The sequence below is a fragment of the Callospermophilus lateralis genome, chromosome 7 (genome assembly GCF_048772815.1).
Source record: "Callospermophilus lateralis isolate mCalLat2 chromosome 7, mCalLat2.hap1, whole genome shotgun sequence".
NCBI classification, from domain to species: Eukaryota; Metazoa; Chordata; class Mammalia; order Rodentia; family Sciuridae; genus Callospermophilus; species Callospermophilus lateralis.
The window spans coordinates 28,309,848-28,325,928 of NC_135311.1; the positions used below are offsets into that span (position 1 = coordinate 28,309,848).

Sequence of the window (16,081 nt, forward strand, 5' to 3'; positions counted from 1 at the left end):
GGGTCAGGTTCACGGAGAGAGAATGACCCAGCTGGTTGACACGCGCCGAGGGCCCAGCGCGCGACCGCCCGGCCGGCTCCGACACAAACACACGCACGTGCGCCCCGCCCCCGCCGCGCGCACGCGCCCCGAAGCTCCGGCGGCGGTGACGGGCGCGCGCGCGGGCTCGCTGCCCCCACGCTGCTCCCTCGGCTAGGATCGCGGCGCCTCCCGCTTCCCGCACGGCTCCACGCCAGGCCCGCAGACCCGGAGGCAGCGGCCGTGCTTGGTGGGCTCCGGCGGGAACAGCGGTCGAGGCGGCAGTGCAGGGGAGCAGAGCGGAGCCCAGGAAGTCCCCTGGAGGCTATGTTGCCGGGCGCGGGCCCCTGCGTAAGGCGGGTGCCGTGACAGGCAGGCCAGTGAGGCGCCGCCGGGGGAGGCCGCGACGGAGCTCCCGGACTGACCATGGGCTGAGACGCATCCTCGCTGAGCAGGTGCAGTGACCAGAGGTCCCGGGGGGGAGCCCGCCTTGCAGGTCCCGGGGACCCTCAACCCTATCAGGACGCGCCCTACTCAGTCGGGTGCCCTGTTGACCTTCCTTCAGCGCCTCCCAAAGGCCCTGCTGACTCCACCTCCGAACCCCTCGCGTGCAATCCCAATGACCCCTAACAGCCCTGGGCATCCTGTGCATACCCCTGTCCTATACCCCTGACCCCAGCCCAGCAGGCCCTGTGCCACCTCCTCTTTTACTCTGGTATTTTGAGCACATTGCCTGTCTGTATACAGTGCTTGGGAACCCAGTATCTCTTCCTTTCTCTTCTAGCCCAATGGGGGTGGGGGCAGGAGTGAGTGGGGAAAGTGGGAGTGGTGGTCCTTGGCTCCAGAGCCCTTGGTAACAACCAACCTGTTCTCTTTCTCTAAAGCCTGTCGTGAAAGTGACCCTTCGCACCCCATCAGAACATGCCCAGGTGACTCCCTCCCAGATCTTCCTTGTGGCCTTCCTGGCCCTCCCTAGTGACGCTATGCAATCCCTGCTTGACCTGAGAAGCCTCTGGCTCCTGCTGCTGCACTTGTTCCTGCTCCTCTTTGAGGTAGCCAGAGCTGGACGACCTGTGGTTAGCTGTCCAGCTGCCTGCCTGTGCGCCAGCAACATCCTCAGCTGCTCCAAGCAGCAGCTCCCCAATATACCCCATTCCTTGCCCAGCTACACTGCACATCTTGACCTCAGCCACAACAATCTGAGCCGCCTGCGTGCGGAGTGGACCCCCACACCCCTGACCCACCTGCACTCCCTGCTATTGAGCCACAACCACCTGAACTTCATCTCCTCTGAGGCCTTCTCCCCGGTACCCAACTTGCGCTACCTGGACCTCTCCTCCAACCAGCTGCGAACACTGGACGAATTCCTGTTCAGCGAATTGCAAGCTCTGGAGGTGCTGCTGCTCTACAATAACCACATTGTTGCAGTGGACCGCTATGCCTTCGATGAGATGGCCCAGCTGCAGAAACTCTACTTGAGCCAGAACCAGATCTCCCGTTTCCCTCTGGAACTGGTCAAAGAAGGAGCCAAACTACCCAAATTAACACTCCTGGATCTGTCCTCCAACAAGCTGAAGGACTTGCCATTGACTGACCTGCAGAAGCTGCCAGCATGGATCAAGAATGGACTGTATCTGCATAACAACCCCCTACAATGCAACTGCGAGCTCTACCAGCTCTTCTCACACTGGCAGTACCGGCAGCTGAGTTCCGTGATGGACTTTCAGGAGGATCTGTACTGCATGAGGTCCAAGAAGCTACACAATGTCTTCAACTTGAGTTTCCTCAACTGCAGTGAGTACAAGGAGAGTGCCTGGGAGGCTCATCTGGGTGACACCTTGACCATAAAGTGTGACACCAAGCAGCAGGGGATGACCAAGATATGGATGACACCAAGCAATGAACGGGTGCTAGATGAGATGGCCAATGGCACAGTGACAGTGTCCAAGGATGGCAATCTTCATTTCCAGCAAGTGCAGGTTGAGGACGGGGGTGTGTATACCTGCTATGCCATGGGGGAGACTTTCAACGAGACACTGTCCGTGGAATTGAAAGTGTACAACTTTACCTTGCACGGACACCATGACACCCTCAACACAGCCTACACCACCCTAGTAGGTTGTATTCTCAGTGTAGTCCTGGTCCTCATATACCTGTACCTCACCCCCTGCCGCTGCTGGTGCCGGGGTGTAGAGAAGCCTTCCAGCCATCAAGGAGACAGCCTCAGCTCTTCCATGCTCAGTACCACACCCAATCATGATCCTATGGGTGGTGGGGACAAAGATGATGGTTTTGACCGGCGGGTGGCTTTTCTGGAACCTGCTGGACCTGGGCAGGGTCAAAATGGCAAGCTCAAACCAGGAAACACCCTGCCAGTGCCCGAAGCAACAGGCAAGGGCCAACGAAGGATGTCAGATCCAGAATCGGTCAGCTCGGTCTTCTCTGATACGCCCATTGTGGTGTGAGCAGGATAGGTTGGTGGGGAGATTCTGCCCCAGGAGAGGTAATGCACCCCTGAAGGATATGAGGGGATGGAAGAGAGGGCTGGCTGCCCAAGGGAGTGGGTTCCTCCTCACCTCCAGGGAATTGGTCATGGGTACAACAGCAGGCAAGATTCCAATGTGGGTGTGGCTGCCACGAGTTTCAAATATGGATATATTAATCCTCAGGCAAATGCTACACCCCTACCCAAAGCCCTGGAAGTTCTCAGTGTGGCAGAGGAAGAGAAGGGTGTGAGAGCTGGATGGGAATGAGGAAGGGGTAAGGGGAAAAGCACATTCCCAAAACTTTTTTGAGGTCATCCCTAGCTCCTTAAGAGAAAACCATTTGAAAAACAATATTTTTTTCTGTCTCTTCCCACCCACACTTATGAAGTTGTGTGTGTTGGGGGAGCCTCCACAGGAGCCACACTGGGAAAGCTGCAGTATCGTCTTTGGCCAGGAAGTCACACTTCACAGCTGGGGAATTGGAAACCTTTGGAAAATGAGTCAGGAAAAGGCTGAGACCTGGATCAGTGGCACTCCCCAAAGCGCTGTGAGACTTCCCACTGAAGTCTTCTTTCCCCCTGAGCCCCGGGTGGATGGATCTTTGCAGGAGCCTGGCCTGTCACCTGTTTGTTATGGCAGCAATGTGGGATATGGTATCTATGCCTTGTCCAGGGACTAGTGGCATAGATACCCATACAGCATGAAGTAAAGGATCCCTGTGACAGAAATAGGTGCCAGCCCACATTTTATAGATGGGGTGAACTTTAGATAGGCTAATTCCCTGGATGGGGAAAGCCTTGGTTAACATTTGATTTCCAGCATGTGTGTGTCAGACAGGTTGAGGGCTGCGGAAGGCAGAGCGTTTATGGATGCCTGCCATAGATGTGGTCTGTGGGCCCACTCTTATTAGAAGGATGAGGGTAAACCAGCCTCTATAATGTAGCAGCCAGCTGGACCTACCTGATTTTCTGTGTATGCCATCTCTTCATTCAGTCTCCTTATCCAACTCGGGCAGGATTCTGAGTTTTCCCTATAATGCAGCTCTGCAAAGGGAGGAGTCTAGGAAGGTGCGGCCCCAGCCAGGTGAGACTGGGCTTGAGATAGGGGGGACCCAATATGTATCTCCTCAAATGTTGACAAGGCTACCTCACTCCTTTCAGAGATCTCCTGCTGCAAAACCAAAGCATGAGGTTTTGTCATCTGAGGGGTTTGGAATTGGGTGGTCTCTGTCCTAGAATGTAGTTTGGAGTACAGCTTAGGTGTCTGCCCTCCAGAAGGCCGCAGGCAGTCCTGCAGCAGAGGCAGTCAGTGGTAATAAACTTCCAACAGGGAAGTTCTGCCATCCCAGTCCTTTCAGCCAGAGGTCTGTGCAGTTGTGGTTGTCAGTCCAGAGGAACATAAAAAACCCATTAGGTTCCATCCAGGGTTGTAGAATACTTTGGCTATGGAGATGACTGCTCCTTTAACTTCTCCCTTTGACCACATTGCAGGTCCGGGAGGTGGTGGTTCTGAGCTTTGGCAGGGGGATGAGCAAGGCAAAGGTGAAAATGTTCTCTGATGTTGGTCTTTATTGGTGTCTCTTCTCTTTCATGTTTCCTGTCCATTGGAAGTTCTCCAGGTCTTCTAATTTTCTGACCTGCTTTTTAGGTTCCAAGAGGTGTTATTTACCTGAGGGTGAGGGCTGCTTGCTAGGAGGGCCTGACTCATACACTGCCTATTAAGATGGGGAAGGGGACTGGAAGTTGACAACTTATCTGTTCCTGGGATCTCAAGGCTGCTGTCCATCCTTTATTAATATCCTAGTTTTGTCAAGAGAGAGGTGCAGCCATTTCCCTTAAGTAGTTGCATGCTCATAGGTATGCATGCTCATAGGTATGCATGCACACCAGCACCTTGACCTCCACCAGGACAGTGAACCTATAGTCCCCAGCAATGGTCTACACCTATGTGCACAACATCATGCACAGTTTCTTGTGCTATAGGAGAGATGGTGAGCATGCCAGGCTCCTCAAATACACAAATTTTTACTTTAATTTTTGGAATCCCTGTATCTTCACCCATATCTCCATGGCTCTGAATCACTTCCTTGTAAAGGCTAGAGTTAGGGGGAGCATGGGTTGAAGACCTTGGGAGAAGGATGATGGGGCACTAGCTGGTTCTACAAACTCCTCAGAAGCTCCCATAGAGACAGTATATGAGGCATTAAGCTAGAACCAGGACAGTGAAGGGCCCAGAAGAAAACTGGCAGGGAGCCAAGCAGCTGTGACTCCCTCTTCCGGTTAATGCCCTGATAAGTTAAGGGTAGGGGAGGAAAGTTGTCTGGTTATATTCTAGGGCTCTAACTCTTTAAGGTGAATACCAAATGAAGCAAGCCTTCTGGGACATTCTAGATGAGCTTCTGAGGACTAGGAGAGCCCTTTTCTTTCTAAGTCCTACCATGCAGCTCTGAGTCGCCTGGCTATACCCACTAGTTTGGTTCCTAATTTGAGACACCTGGAAGATGTACCTGTCTGCACCACCAAGAGGTTCAACTGGTTATCTTCTTGCAGTGGTTTCAGTTGATAGAACCCAAAGATAACTCTCTGCTTGGGGGATTGAATACTCAGCATAGGTAAGTTTCCTAGAATCCTAGGTAGAAAACTGCCAGGTGTGGATGAGAGATTACCTCCTCCCCTCACCCTCCCCTGCACCCATAAACCAGATAGTCTCCCAGGTAGCAGGTGTCCCTGGAGACAGAAGAGAGGGCTCTACAATCTGTCTGTGTAATCATTTGTCATCTTTTTTCTTTGCCTGTATTTGTGGGCCCCCATCCCCAAAGGGGCCAGGAGGGTACATCCCAGCTGGGGAGAGCAAAGCCAACTGATTCCAGTTTTGTGTGTGTTCTGACCTCTGTACTTCCTTCTCCTGTGTCCAGGACACTGTTCCTCCCTCTTGTGTACACCCAGGCTGGCAAACCTCAGAGCCTCTGGACTCTGAAAACTAGACAATGATGATTAAACCTGGCTTGAGTCTCTGTTCTGGAATAGTCTATTGCTGGTTTATTTATCTTTTCAGCCTGAGGGTGGGGTTCACTGTACCTCAGAGGATATGGCTTGTCTGGGGAAAGAGTCTTTAAATGCTGTTATAAGGACACAGGCAAAACCTTCTAAGCATTAAGAAAAACTAGGGGGAGCCAGACAACATGGTGGCACACATGCCTGTAATCCCAGTGACTTGTGAGGCTGAAGAAGGAGGATTGCAAATTTGAGGCCAGCCTCAGCAACTCAGGAAGACCCTGTCTCAAAAAAAACCACAAATGCATAAAAGGAACTGGGGCTGTAGCTCAGGTAAAGCACCCCTGAATTCAATCCCCAGTACCAATAAATAAAGACTAGGAGTCAGCAAACTTTCTATAATAAGTCACATAGTAAATATTTTAGGCTTTGTAGGCCTTGCACTGTTATACCTCATAGTCTGTTATGCCCCTATAATGGGAAAATGTCCACAGACAATAATGAATGATGTGATTCTGTTCCAGTGTATTAGTCAATTTTCTGCTGCTATAACAAAATACCCAAGGCTGAATATTTTACAAAGAAAAGAGGTTTATTTAACTCACAGTTTTGGAGGATGAATGTCTAAGATCTCCTGACTCCCATCTTCTTGGCCTCTGATGAGGACCTCGTGGTAGACAGCATCACAATAGTGAAGTATGGGTAGAAGATATCATGTCATGATATAGGAAGCCAGAGATAGTCAGGGGCCAGGATTGCTCTTTTTATTATACATGCTTTCATGAGACCTAACTGGGGTTTCTTCTAAGGATGTTGCCCCCAATGATCTAATTACTTCCCACTAGGCCCCACCTCTTAAAGGTTCTACCACCTCTCAACACCATACTCGGGACCGTGGGACCAACTTCTAGTACATGAACCTTTGGAGGACATTCAAACCATAGCCATACCATGGCATCCAATAAAACTTTATTTATGGACACTGAAATTTTAATTGTTTTTTTTTCAACCATTTGAAAATGCAAAAACTGTCAGTGGCTCAGAGACTACACAAAACTAGGCAGTGTACTGTTTTGACTAGCAGACCATAGTTTGCCAAACTGACAGATTTCAAAAGAAATGTCACTGAGGCTTAGAAGGCAAGAGTTTAGAAATCCCATTACCTAGGCTAGGATTATCTAACTGAAGATTTCCTAGGTCCCTGCAGTCTACATTGAGCTTACTAACAGTACCACAGGAAAATGCTTGGATTGAGGTTTTTTTTTTTTTTTTTTCCAATGGTGAAAACTGCTAATTTTAACACAATTTTTTTTTTTTTATTACCAGCATATTTTCATGTTGCAACTGGTAGCCTCTTAATTAGGGTAAAGTTCTATCCACCTAATGGGCAGGCTAGTATTCACTGACAGTTTGGTGTGTCCTGGGCATTTCATGGAATGAAAGAATGCAGTCCTCACTTTATTATCAGACATAGCCTTTCTGAAATTGGACTGATTCTAAACTCTAACAAGGCAAATTCTTTGGCTAGGCTCTGGATACTTCTGGAAGGGGATTGTCATGGTAAATCCCAAAAAAGAAAAGAATCAGCACCTGTAATCCCAGTAGCTCTGGAGGCTGAGGCAAGAGGTTTGTGAGTTCAAAGCCAGCCTTAGCAACTTAGCAAGGCCCTAAGCGACTCAGAACCCATCTCTAAGTAAAATGTAAAAAATGGGCTGGGGATGTGGCTCAGTGGTTAAGCACACCTGGGTTCAATCCCTGGTTCCAAAAAATAATAATAATTAAAATAATCAGAATTTCTATAATTGTACATTTTCTTATATTATAAAATCCTAATCATTGTCTGGAAAGTTGTCTTTTTTTTTTTGAAAGGTTTTTTTTTTTTTTTTTTTTACTTCAGAGGAACAATAAGAGCTGGTGAATCCCCCCCACCCCCCAAAAAATGCCAGTAAGAGAGATGCCTCTCCCAACTAGCCACATCAGACACATCAACCTTATCAGTGAAACAACAGATGTTCGTGTCAGACCTCTCCCATAATCCACGTGTGTACAGTGTTTCATCTTTGCAAAGCAGTCTTTCCTCTGGCTGACAGTTGGCCAAGAGGATGAAGCTGGTAAAGAGAACAGGCTGGAAAACACCAAGAGTTCTTCCCTCTGCTGTTAGCTTGTGCCAAGCCCTGTCTCTGAACCTGACTTTTGACACTCCTCTCTCCATTCCTCCAAGGAAATCCATTTATCTTTTCAACCCTTCTTGCCTGGCACCACCCCTAAGCCACAAGAAGTTCCCTAGATCCTGGCCAGGAGGTGTGATTTTGTCTGCCTTGTCTTGTGACACTTTCCCTTGTTCCTCTTGGGTAGCACTCTGGAGCCTAGGGGAGGCTAATTAGTAACAGCTGCCTTTTAGAACAGAAACCGAGAGTTCAGTGCCTGGGCCAGCCTAGTCTTTCCTCCACCTGGTCTCTCAACTCCTCCCCTTTTTGTATTTGTTATCACTTGTCTCCCAGGAAACCAGTGGTGAAGCTTCACTTTCCCCATCCACCTGAGTCCACCAAGACTCGGGCCCCTGTAGTAGGACCGCTGGCTTTTCTGATCATGCTGCAGTGTGTCTATGCTGGGTGTTTCCTTTCCTGTGGTTTAAGAGAAAGGTAAAGCAGCTGCCAATCAAGCTCCTTCATTAGGGTTATTATCCACTGACAGGTGGAAGATATCAAATGGTCAAGAAACTGAGACGTGCCCTGAGGCCTTCCAGTGTCTGTTAGCCTGGTTATTGTCCCTGGAGCACAGAGGGCACAGAACCATGGTCTAAGAGAACCATATTCAGTGATTCAGGACATGCAACCCTGTGGTTAGACTGCCAGATGCCCTCTGGCACTATCATACATAGGCAAAGAATCACTGCCCCCAAATCTGAGTGTGTGTGTGTGTGTGTGTGTGTGTGTGTAAATGTGCCCACAGTTATGGGGACTGGAATTAGATAGTATCTGTGCTGCTTTTTCCTCACCTCCCACTGCTCCCTCCCTTGGTCATAATTTGTTCTTGGTATGGGCCTAAGCAGAAACAGCATGCCTGGGATGCCACTATGACAGCCAGGCCTGGTGGTGCACACCAGTAAACCCAGCAGCTCAGGAAGATGAGGCAGAGGGATTGCGAGTTCAAAGCCAGCCTCAGCAACTTAGTGAGACCCTATCTCTAAATAAAATATTTAAAAGGGCTGGGGATGTGGCTCAGAGGTTAAGTGGCCCTGGTTCAATCCCTAGTATCAAAACAACAAACAAACACAACACTGTGAGGAAACTGGGAATCTGCTTTCAAGATAGGAGCACTAGGGGGTCATACATGTACACTTTGTGAGATAAGGGTTGGCTCCTCACATACCACAGAATACCCTGAAATGTTTCCTTAATCTCCTCCTAAGAGAGGTTAAAAACTTATTGGCGGGGCTGGGGTATAGCTAGCGGTAGTGTGTTTTTTTAGCATGTATGTGGCTTTGGGTTCAATCCTTAGCATTGCAAAACATTGAAAAAAAAAAAAACTCATCTGGGAAATTCTGACAAGAGCAGGTGGATTAGAAATGGACCGTTATTCTCTGACTGGCCACCTTGGTGATGAGCCAAGCCTTCGGGGTGGTGGTGGGGACTTGTCCCACTGGAGGTAATTTGTTTCTGCTATAGCCTAGTCCGGTGCTGAAACTTCTTCCAACCACCCTCCAGGGCAGTTCTGGGGCACAACCTTCCCACCTTTCAGCTTAGGTCTTCTTTGTGCCTGTGTTGGAGGTTAATACCCTCAATGCCTGACTCGTATTTTATTCTTGGATCCCAGGAATGCAAAAACAATCCAGATAAAAAAACAAACATTCAAGCCTCCATACTGCTGTTGCTCCTGTGTCTCTGTGTCCACTCCAGGCAGACTGCTGCCCCTTCTCAGACAAATGAAATGGAAAAGTATCCTTCATCTAATTTGAAATTTAAACAGAACTTCTTTCATGGGGTGTGTGTGTGTGTGTGTGTGTGTGTGTGTAAGCATGTGTATGTTCATTCCAATGAAGCATTCTGAGGAAAAGGATACCATGATCCTATTTCTAGAGCCTGAAACAGGGAAGGGAAACTAAACCAGGCTCCTGAAGCCATTACAGTTGGATATAAACCCTTACAGTTCTATATCCTCAGTGTTGGGCATGAGGACCTGAGGCTCAGAGGGGTATGCTATCAGCGTGGTGTTCACTACTGCTGCTCCTCCTTTTACTGGCTTGTGTGCCCTCTTTTCCTTCTGAAGGGCAGAATCAGGAAGGAAAGATTTAGATAGACTTGTGACCAGCAGCTCTTGAATAAGATGAGTTCCAGGCATTTCTCTTTAAACCCAGGGAGCAAGTGTAATGACACAGAGATTTGTAGTCAGCCCCACTTAGGGCAAACCTCACAAGTCATGGCCTTGGTGGCATTTCTGGCAGTAGTGGATAAGAGCTAGAAGGAAGAAATGTGTGTGTTCTCTTATGGTGGTCACACAACCTCTCTGAGACTTGGGTCCCCCAAACACCATTATCCACAACTGTTAATTGCCTCCCTAGGAAGCATTAAGGACCAGAGCCAGGCTCAGTGAGAGAGAAAAAGACAAGAACATAGTAATATCATCTGTTTACATTTGTTTAACACTTTGAATTTTCCAAAGCCTGTTAACATTCATTTTCTTATCTAACCCCACAACATCCCTGTGAGGCAGGTCAAGTAGCAAGTGATTTGTCCACACCCACACCAGTGTTAGGGGCTGAGTTGACCCATATAGCAGCTTTTCCAGCTCCCAGGCCAATATACCTTTTGTTTCAAGACACACACTTCTTTATGCCAACCAAACACAGGAGCATCAGGGGCACTGAGCCAGAAGCCTCCCTGCTCCCTAAGCTTACAGAGAGGCACCAAAAAAAGCAGCAGCTGGGGCATCCAGACCACGGGTCCCATGAAGACCAAGCAGGGAAAACAGAAGGGCAGGAGTACTAGAGGTTCAGGGTCCTCAGCCAGCACTATCAACACCTCTCAGTTGAGCATACACTGTGCTCCCGACATATCTTGACCTTTGTCAGGAGCTTGGGCTTGCCTAGTTTACTGAGCAGACTCTCAGTGCTTGCTCCAGAGAAGCTTCAAGGTACAGCTAGGAGGCAAGACGCCTGACTCCCTCCTCTCCCACAGTGCCTTCCCATTCTGTTACATTCTGCAGCCCAAGAAGAGGGGGAAGGTGAGGGCTGGCTGACTCAGCCTGCAAGTGCTTAGAGATCTGGAGCTCAAAGGCCCCAGCACCATTCAGCTAATGATTATTATTAACTCTGAACGGGCCTTGGCACAGCAGCCAGCTGGTCTCTGGGAGGATGCCTGGATCTCCCACAGTGAGGTCTAGAAAACGAGACCCACGGCAGCCATGCATGGGGGTGGCAGGGTGGAACAATGAGAAAGGACAGACAAGCCAGTGTCAGGGAGTGGCAAAGGGTGATCTGCCTTGTGAGGGGGTGGGGAGAAGGCACAGGCTGGCAAGTGATAGCAGCCTGTCTTGGATAGAGCTGAAAGCCAAGGAGGTGAGGCTGGAAGACTGCCTTAGATGCAGAGCTCCTGCCATTCAGTACCACCCCCAGTCCCTATGGGGCTCAAGGGAAGGGGTAGTTATAGAAATGATGGGGGCTTAGGAGGGGTAGGCAAACCCAGAACGGTAATCCCATTACCATTTGCACTTGATACAAACCATCTATATTTCTAATGTCCTCAAGGTTGAGTCTGAATATAATCAAACTTGGAACACTATCAAACATGGAATCAGGACTTAGTGAACTCAATATGGAAATTTGTGCAAATGACAAATTTTAAAATTTTAATCTGAGCACCCTGGCTTTTCTTTAAAAAAGCAAAATAGGCTGACTACTAGCAGCTTTCCCTAGTGAAGGAACAAGGGCAAAAGGGCAGCCATTTGCTTCTCCCCTGAGGCCTCTGCCTGTTGCTGAGGAGCACAGCTAGTGCCCCAGACAAGAACAGAGGGTGCAGGGAGGAGGGAGCACACAGCCAGGAGGCACAGGCAGCCAGCAGCCACTGAGATCCCAGCTGGAGGATGAGTGCCCTGGCACTGAGTTCTCATGGTTGGTCCAGCTGCTGCCCCAGGATGTGAGGGCAGGTGGTGATAAAGGGAGAAATGGGAAGATGGGAGAGAAGGAGAGAAGTCCCTTCCCCACCCCATCTAGCCTGCCAGAAAGACTCTCCTGGTGATCTCCCTATACTGTAGTCAGACCTGCTAAGCAAGAGGAGACGACCTGTGTCCTCATTCTCTCTGCCCTGCTCCTGCCCTCCAGGCACACTGGTCAGAGAGACAACAGCTGGGTCCTTTCCTTCTGCAGAATATATAAGATTCCCCTTCCTCCCAGGGCTGGGAATAGACATCAGATGGCACAGCCCCCACAAACTCCCGGCTGTCAGCACGCCTGCCGGTCCGCCCACCAGCCCCCGCACCACCTGGGTGGAGGCAACACCTCAAGCAGGATTGGGCTTTCCGGCTTTGCCTGCTTGCTCTCAGAGCAAGCTGGTAAACCTTACCTGGCCCTCGCATAGACAGGGTGAGGCCCTCAGCACTGGTTGTGGCAAAGAAAAAAGAATAATTCTTGGATCAAAATGACCCTAGCTGAGAATCTCATTTCACACAGCAGGAGTACTAGAGGTTCAAGGTCCTCAGTAACATTTCTTCCAACTTCATACCATGTTGGATAGTTTGAGAGCAGAAAGAGGGCAAAAAGACAGGTACAATCATCCTCTGTACAGCATGGGCCTCCCTCGGATGCTCAGTGTCTAGGGAGATCCTGGGAGATGTTCAACTCACCCAGGAGAAGTATAGTGAGGACCACTGAGAGAAGACTTCTGCCCTTGTAGTCCCCTTTCCTTTGCTATTTAATCATACCAGCTTCTTGTTTCTGAGGCACCTGGAGAGGAGGCTGGGGCATCTAAGTTACTGACACCAAGGACCAGGCCTCTCTCTGGTCCTGGAAACTGAAGCTCCAGCCTCTATAATCCAGGCCAACCAGAGTTTCCAGTGGGTTGTATCTCCCTGCATAAAAAGCTGCACAGCAGCTTTCCTGGCTCAGCTGTATTCAGTTCTTGCCGTAATCTAGAGAGGTCCCATCTCCAAGTGAGCCAGACCCACAGCTAACCAGTCTGGCATCCAATCTTACCACCAAGGGCAACCTGGGGAATGACTTTTAGGAGGGGTCGCTACAGGAAAGAGAATCCAGACTGGTTGGCACCAAACTCAGCCCCTTTTGGGGCCAAAGAGCTGGCAGAAGACTGACAAGGGGAGAAGGGAAACAAGGAAGACTTCAGTTTCCTCAGACCACATTTCCTTGTCCCTTATTTTGTTCTAAAAGCTATGTGCTAAGGAAAAATCCTGAGTCCTAGGAATACAAGATGCTCAGGACTATTTTGCCCTGAGAGTAGATGTCAGGGAAAGGAGCACACCCAAGTTTTGAAGCCTAGATCCTGAGGTGGGCTGAAGGAAGTTCTCAGTCAAGCTAAGGAGCCCAACCAGGAGTGAAAGGCATGGTTAAGTCAATGCATTTCTGCTCCTCCAAAAACTTTAAAGTGACTTTAGTGCTTTCGCCATCTTGGAGTCCTCACTTGGACCCCTTATCACCACAGTGCCTAACCTTTGTTCCCTGATCCAGGGGACAAACTGGCATAGATTTCTGAAGACTATGAGGGCTGACCTGCCCCTCTAGGGGAGTAAAGGGAGAATGAATGTAAGAATTATATCCTGATTCTCCCAAGTGGGCCACATAGTCCCAAACTGGGAGGGGGTTCAGTGACATCAACCTGACAGACACTGAATATTAAGAGATGAAAGGAACTTAGAGATTGTTCAGATACATTCACGTCACAGATGAGGTCCTGAGATATAGAACTTACCTAAGGGTGTACAACAGAGCCTAAGAGAACCATAATCAAGACCCATGGCTCTCTCTACTATATCACATTGCTTTCATAAAAGGGACTTAAATATCCATGGCTACCCTTCATAACTTATAGGAACCCAACTCTTTATCAGGCACACAAGCAAGAAATAACCACCACCACCACCTAATACTTCTGTTTCCCATCAAGAGTGGAGGCTTCAGGCTCAAGTTCTCCATCACTTTCTACTTGCATCCGGTATACTTCCCCATTTTGGCCCACTGAGTCATCCCTCAACAACAGCCATTTTTGCAGCACCTGGCCCAGCCATTAAGTGCAAAAACTGAACCACTTCTGAAGTGGGTCCTTTGAAGGTCACCAAGGAATGACTGAAATCCAAGGCAAGTATTCCAACCAGATTCAGAGTTCAGAAGCACTCACATATCCATTTTCTTCCTTGGCAAGTAGGAGCTGGAGATCTGGTGCATGATCACCAGGGCTGGGTAGAGGGACAGTGCCAGGCACAGGTACCAAGCTGCATCTCTGATCTGGGCCTGGAACCACACTGAGTACATGCCCAGAATCACTGTAACTGTAGCCATCAGGTAGACCACCAGTCCACATGTCAAATGATAGAGCTTGAGGCGAGCCACCCTGGAGACCCTGGCTGCCCGGGGACAAAGTAGGCAGAGCCCACATAGTGCCTGGCCGCCAGTAGCCAGTAATGTCAGTGCTCCTAGCCAGCTGTGCCAGGATACCAGATGGGGCAGCTCACTTCGGATCTTGCTGGAGATGATGAAGCCCAGGCCTAGGGCAGCGCAGAGAATGGCTAGGGTCTGCCCTGCCCAGTGGAGCCAGATCCAGGCCTTTCGGGAGCAGAAGAGGAACACAGAATGCTCAGGTGAGAAGAGGAGGATGGCCTCAGCCATGAAGAGGCAGAACTGTGAACACAGGAGAGGGCTGGTGAGCCTCAGGTCTGGCTTGGTGGCCTGAGAAAAAGGAGGTTCTCATGTGTCCATGCAAAGAGGACAAAGGGTAGAGGCTAAGAACTTCACCAAGACCTTCTGCTTCATAAAGTCAGCCTTGGAATAACTAAGAATTAGCACTTCAGTGCATGTGTCATCATTCAGGCTAATATCCCCCTCCCATTTCTTGGCCAGTGGAACAGTTCAAGATGTTAAACTTCCTCCTGACCTTTGGGGGTAAGGGAAGCCAATAACTGGATATTGCCAATTCAATTTCCTCCTTTCAGGCCCCATTGGAGAAATATGTTCCATATCCACCCATCCTCTCAACCACCCGACACTTTATCTATGACCCAGCCCTACACATTTCCCAATCCCACAGGATGCAGGGAAAAAATGAGGCCCTAGCTTCTCCACCACCTCTCTTCTTCTTCTCCTCTCGGTATCTTAGAAAAGGCTGAGCCTTCTAAAACCTGGATGCTTCTTCAGAGGAGAAGCTAAGCTTATCTAAACAAATTAGTTGCAGATAGAATCGCCCAAACTCACCGCCAAGGCCATGAATACAGGGTGCCAGGAGAAAAGACCTAAGAATCAAAGAGAACAGGCTGATGGTTGGGTTCCATTGTTCCTGCCCATGTGGCTAAGTGGACCCCAAAGAATCTGGTGTCAGTGCAAAGGTCAGCATACCATCCCCAAGCCTAATCAAGAATCAGGAACTCAGGGCAAAGAGGCCAAGAGGGCCACCCTGAAAACACACAACTTGGCCTGAGTTCCTTATTCGGCACCTCTCAGTCGTCAGTCCAGTCCTCAGCCTCCCTCCTTAACTGCATGTTTCATCAGGATGCATCTGTTCAATCGTCGGCCTTTTCCCCCTACAGCGTCCAAAAGTCCCAGGTTTCCAGGATTCCCCGGGCCCCGCCCACCAGGCTCTTAAAACCCCTCAGTGCCTCGCCCTTCCACTGCTTATGGGGTCCCCCGCTCCACGTTTCTCAGCGCACTCCAGCGCTGCCCCTCCAGCACCTCGGCTCCGCCCCCTTCCGTGGCCCCGCCCCGCACACTCACTGGTTCCTGGCCGGGACAGCGCAGTCAGGAAGATGGTGAAGCCCAAAGCTACCAGGTGGGCCAAGATCCCACTGCCTCTCCGTAGCCAGCGGGTCAGTCTCGGCTCCCTCGCTGGAGCGGGAACCAGACCTACCTCCAGGGGCTGCATGGCCGTGCCGGGCCGGCCCGCACAATCCAGCTGCCAGAGCAGTCTTCCGGGTTTGCAATCGCGGAGGCGGTTGCGGCGGCTGCAGGAGAGGCTCCTCCCGGGGGACGCCGCCGGCAGTGCGGCAGATACGCCCACAGCGCCCTCTGGGGGCTGGGGGAGAAGCGCGTCTGCCCAGAGGTTCTGCTCCCCTGAGACCCCTCACAGGACAGCTTGCAGCCCAGCTTCTTTGTAGCTGTGTCTACAAGGGCCTGTATCTCAAGTCGTCTATGGAAATTACTTATGTGGCAGCTGATTTCAGTGAAACCACTTGGTATGGTGACCCAAGAGTGTGAAAGTGGTGTTGTGAGCAGCTTTCCAGAAGTACTGGATTGCCCTCGCTGTTCACTCTCCTACTATTTTCTCTTCTGGTTTGTTAAGGGAACAAGATTCCCCCCCCCCCCCCGTGCCTAAAAGCAAGGAAGAATAAAAGGAAAGGACAAGGACAAAAAATAGTGCCTGTATGTTG

At 50.0% G+C, this 16,081-nt stretch overlaps 2 protein-coding genes across 5 annotated transcripts; one reads left to right on the forward strand and one right to left on the reverse strand.

The window, feature by feature from the left end:
* Window positions 1-152: 152 nt before the first annotated feature.
* On the forward strand, window positions 153-6,477 carry Amigo1 (adhesion molecule with Ig like domain 1). Of its 3 annotated transcripts, none has more exons than XM_076863098.1 (3): window positions 153-473; window positions 903-2,521; window positions 2,893-6,477. In XM_076863098.1, exon 2 carries the CDS (start codon window positions 1,002-1,004, stop codon window positions 2,481-2,483), a length of 1,482 nt encoding a protein of 493 aa, XP_076719213.1. In that variant the 5' UTR covers window positions 153-473; window positions 903-1,001; the 3' UTR covers window positions 2,484-2,521; window positions 2,893-6,477. The 3 variants fall into 3 exon arrangements, with proteins under 3 accessions (XP_076719213.1, XP_076719214.1, XP_076719212.1); XM_076863099.1 differs by having other exon boundaries at window positions 3,995-6,477; XM_076863097.1 differs by having other exon boundaries at window positions 903-6,477.
* A 3,633-nt stretch (window positions 6,478-10,110) lies between these two features.
* Cyb561d1 (cytochrome b561 family member D1) lies at window positions 10,111-15,643 on the reverse strand. Of its 2 annotated transcripts, none has more exons than XM_076863100.1 (3): window positions 15,429-15,643; window positions 14,913-14,950; window positions 10,111-14,342 (listed from the first exon to the last, which is right to left on the reverse strand). In XM_076863100.1, the coding sequence occupies exons 1-3, from the start codon at window positions 15,574-15,576 to the stop codon at window positions 13,839-13,841; spliced, it is 690 nt and encodes a 229-aa protein (XP_076719215.1). In that variant the 5' UTR covers window positions 15,577-15,643; the 3' UTR covers window positions 10,111-13,838. The 2 variants fall into 2 exon arrangements, with proteins under 2 accessions (XP_076719215.1, XP_076719216.1); XM_076863101.1 differs by having other exon boundaries at window positions 15,562-15,641.
* Between the last annotated feature and the right edge of the window lie 438 nt (window positions 15,644-16,081).

Excerpts from the sequence above, each read along its gene's own strand:
- Amigo1 (XM_076863097.1), top strand. The coding sequence starts at position 1,002 with ATGCAATCCCTGCTTGACCTGAGAAGCCTCTGGCTCCTGCTGCTGCAC.
- Cyb561d1 (XM_076863100.1), bottom strand. The coding sequence starts at position 15,576 with ATGCAGCCCCTGGAGGTAGGTCTGGTTCCCGCTCCAGCGAGGGAGCCG. Across the intron at positions 14,951-15,428 it reads GCTGTCCCGGCCAGGAACCA|GTCTTTTCTCCTGGCACCCT; the intron begins GTGAGTGTGCGG and ends TTTGATTCTTAG. Across the intron at positions 14,343-14,912 it reads CTGTATTCATGGCCTTGGCG|TTCTGCCTCTTCATGGCTGA; the intron begins GTGAGTTTGGGC and ends CTGTGTTCACAG.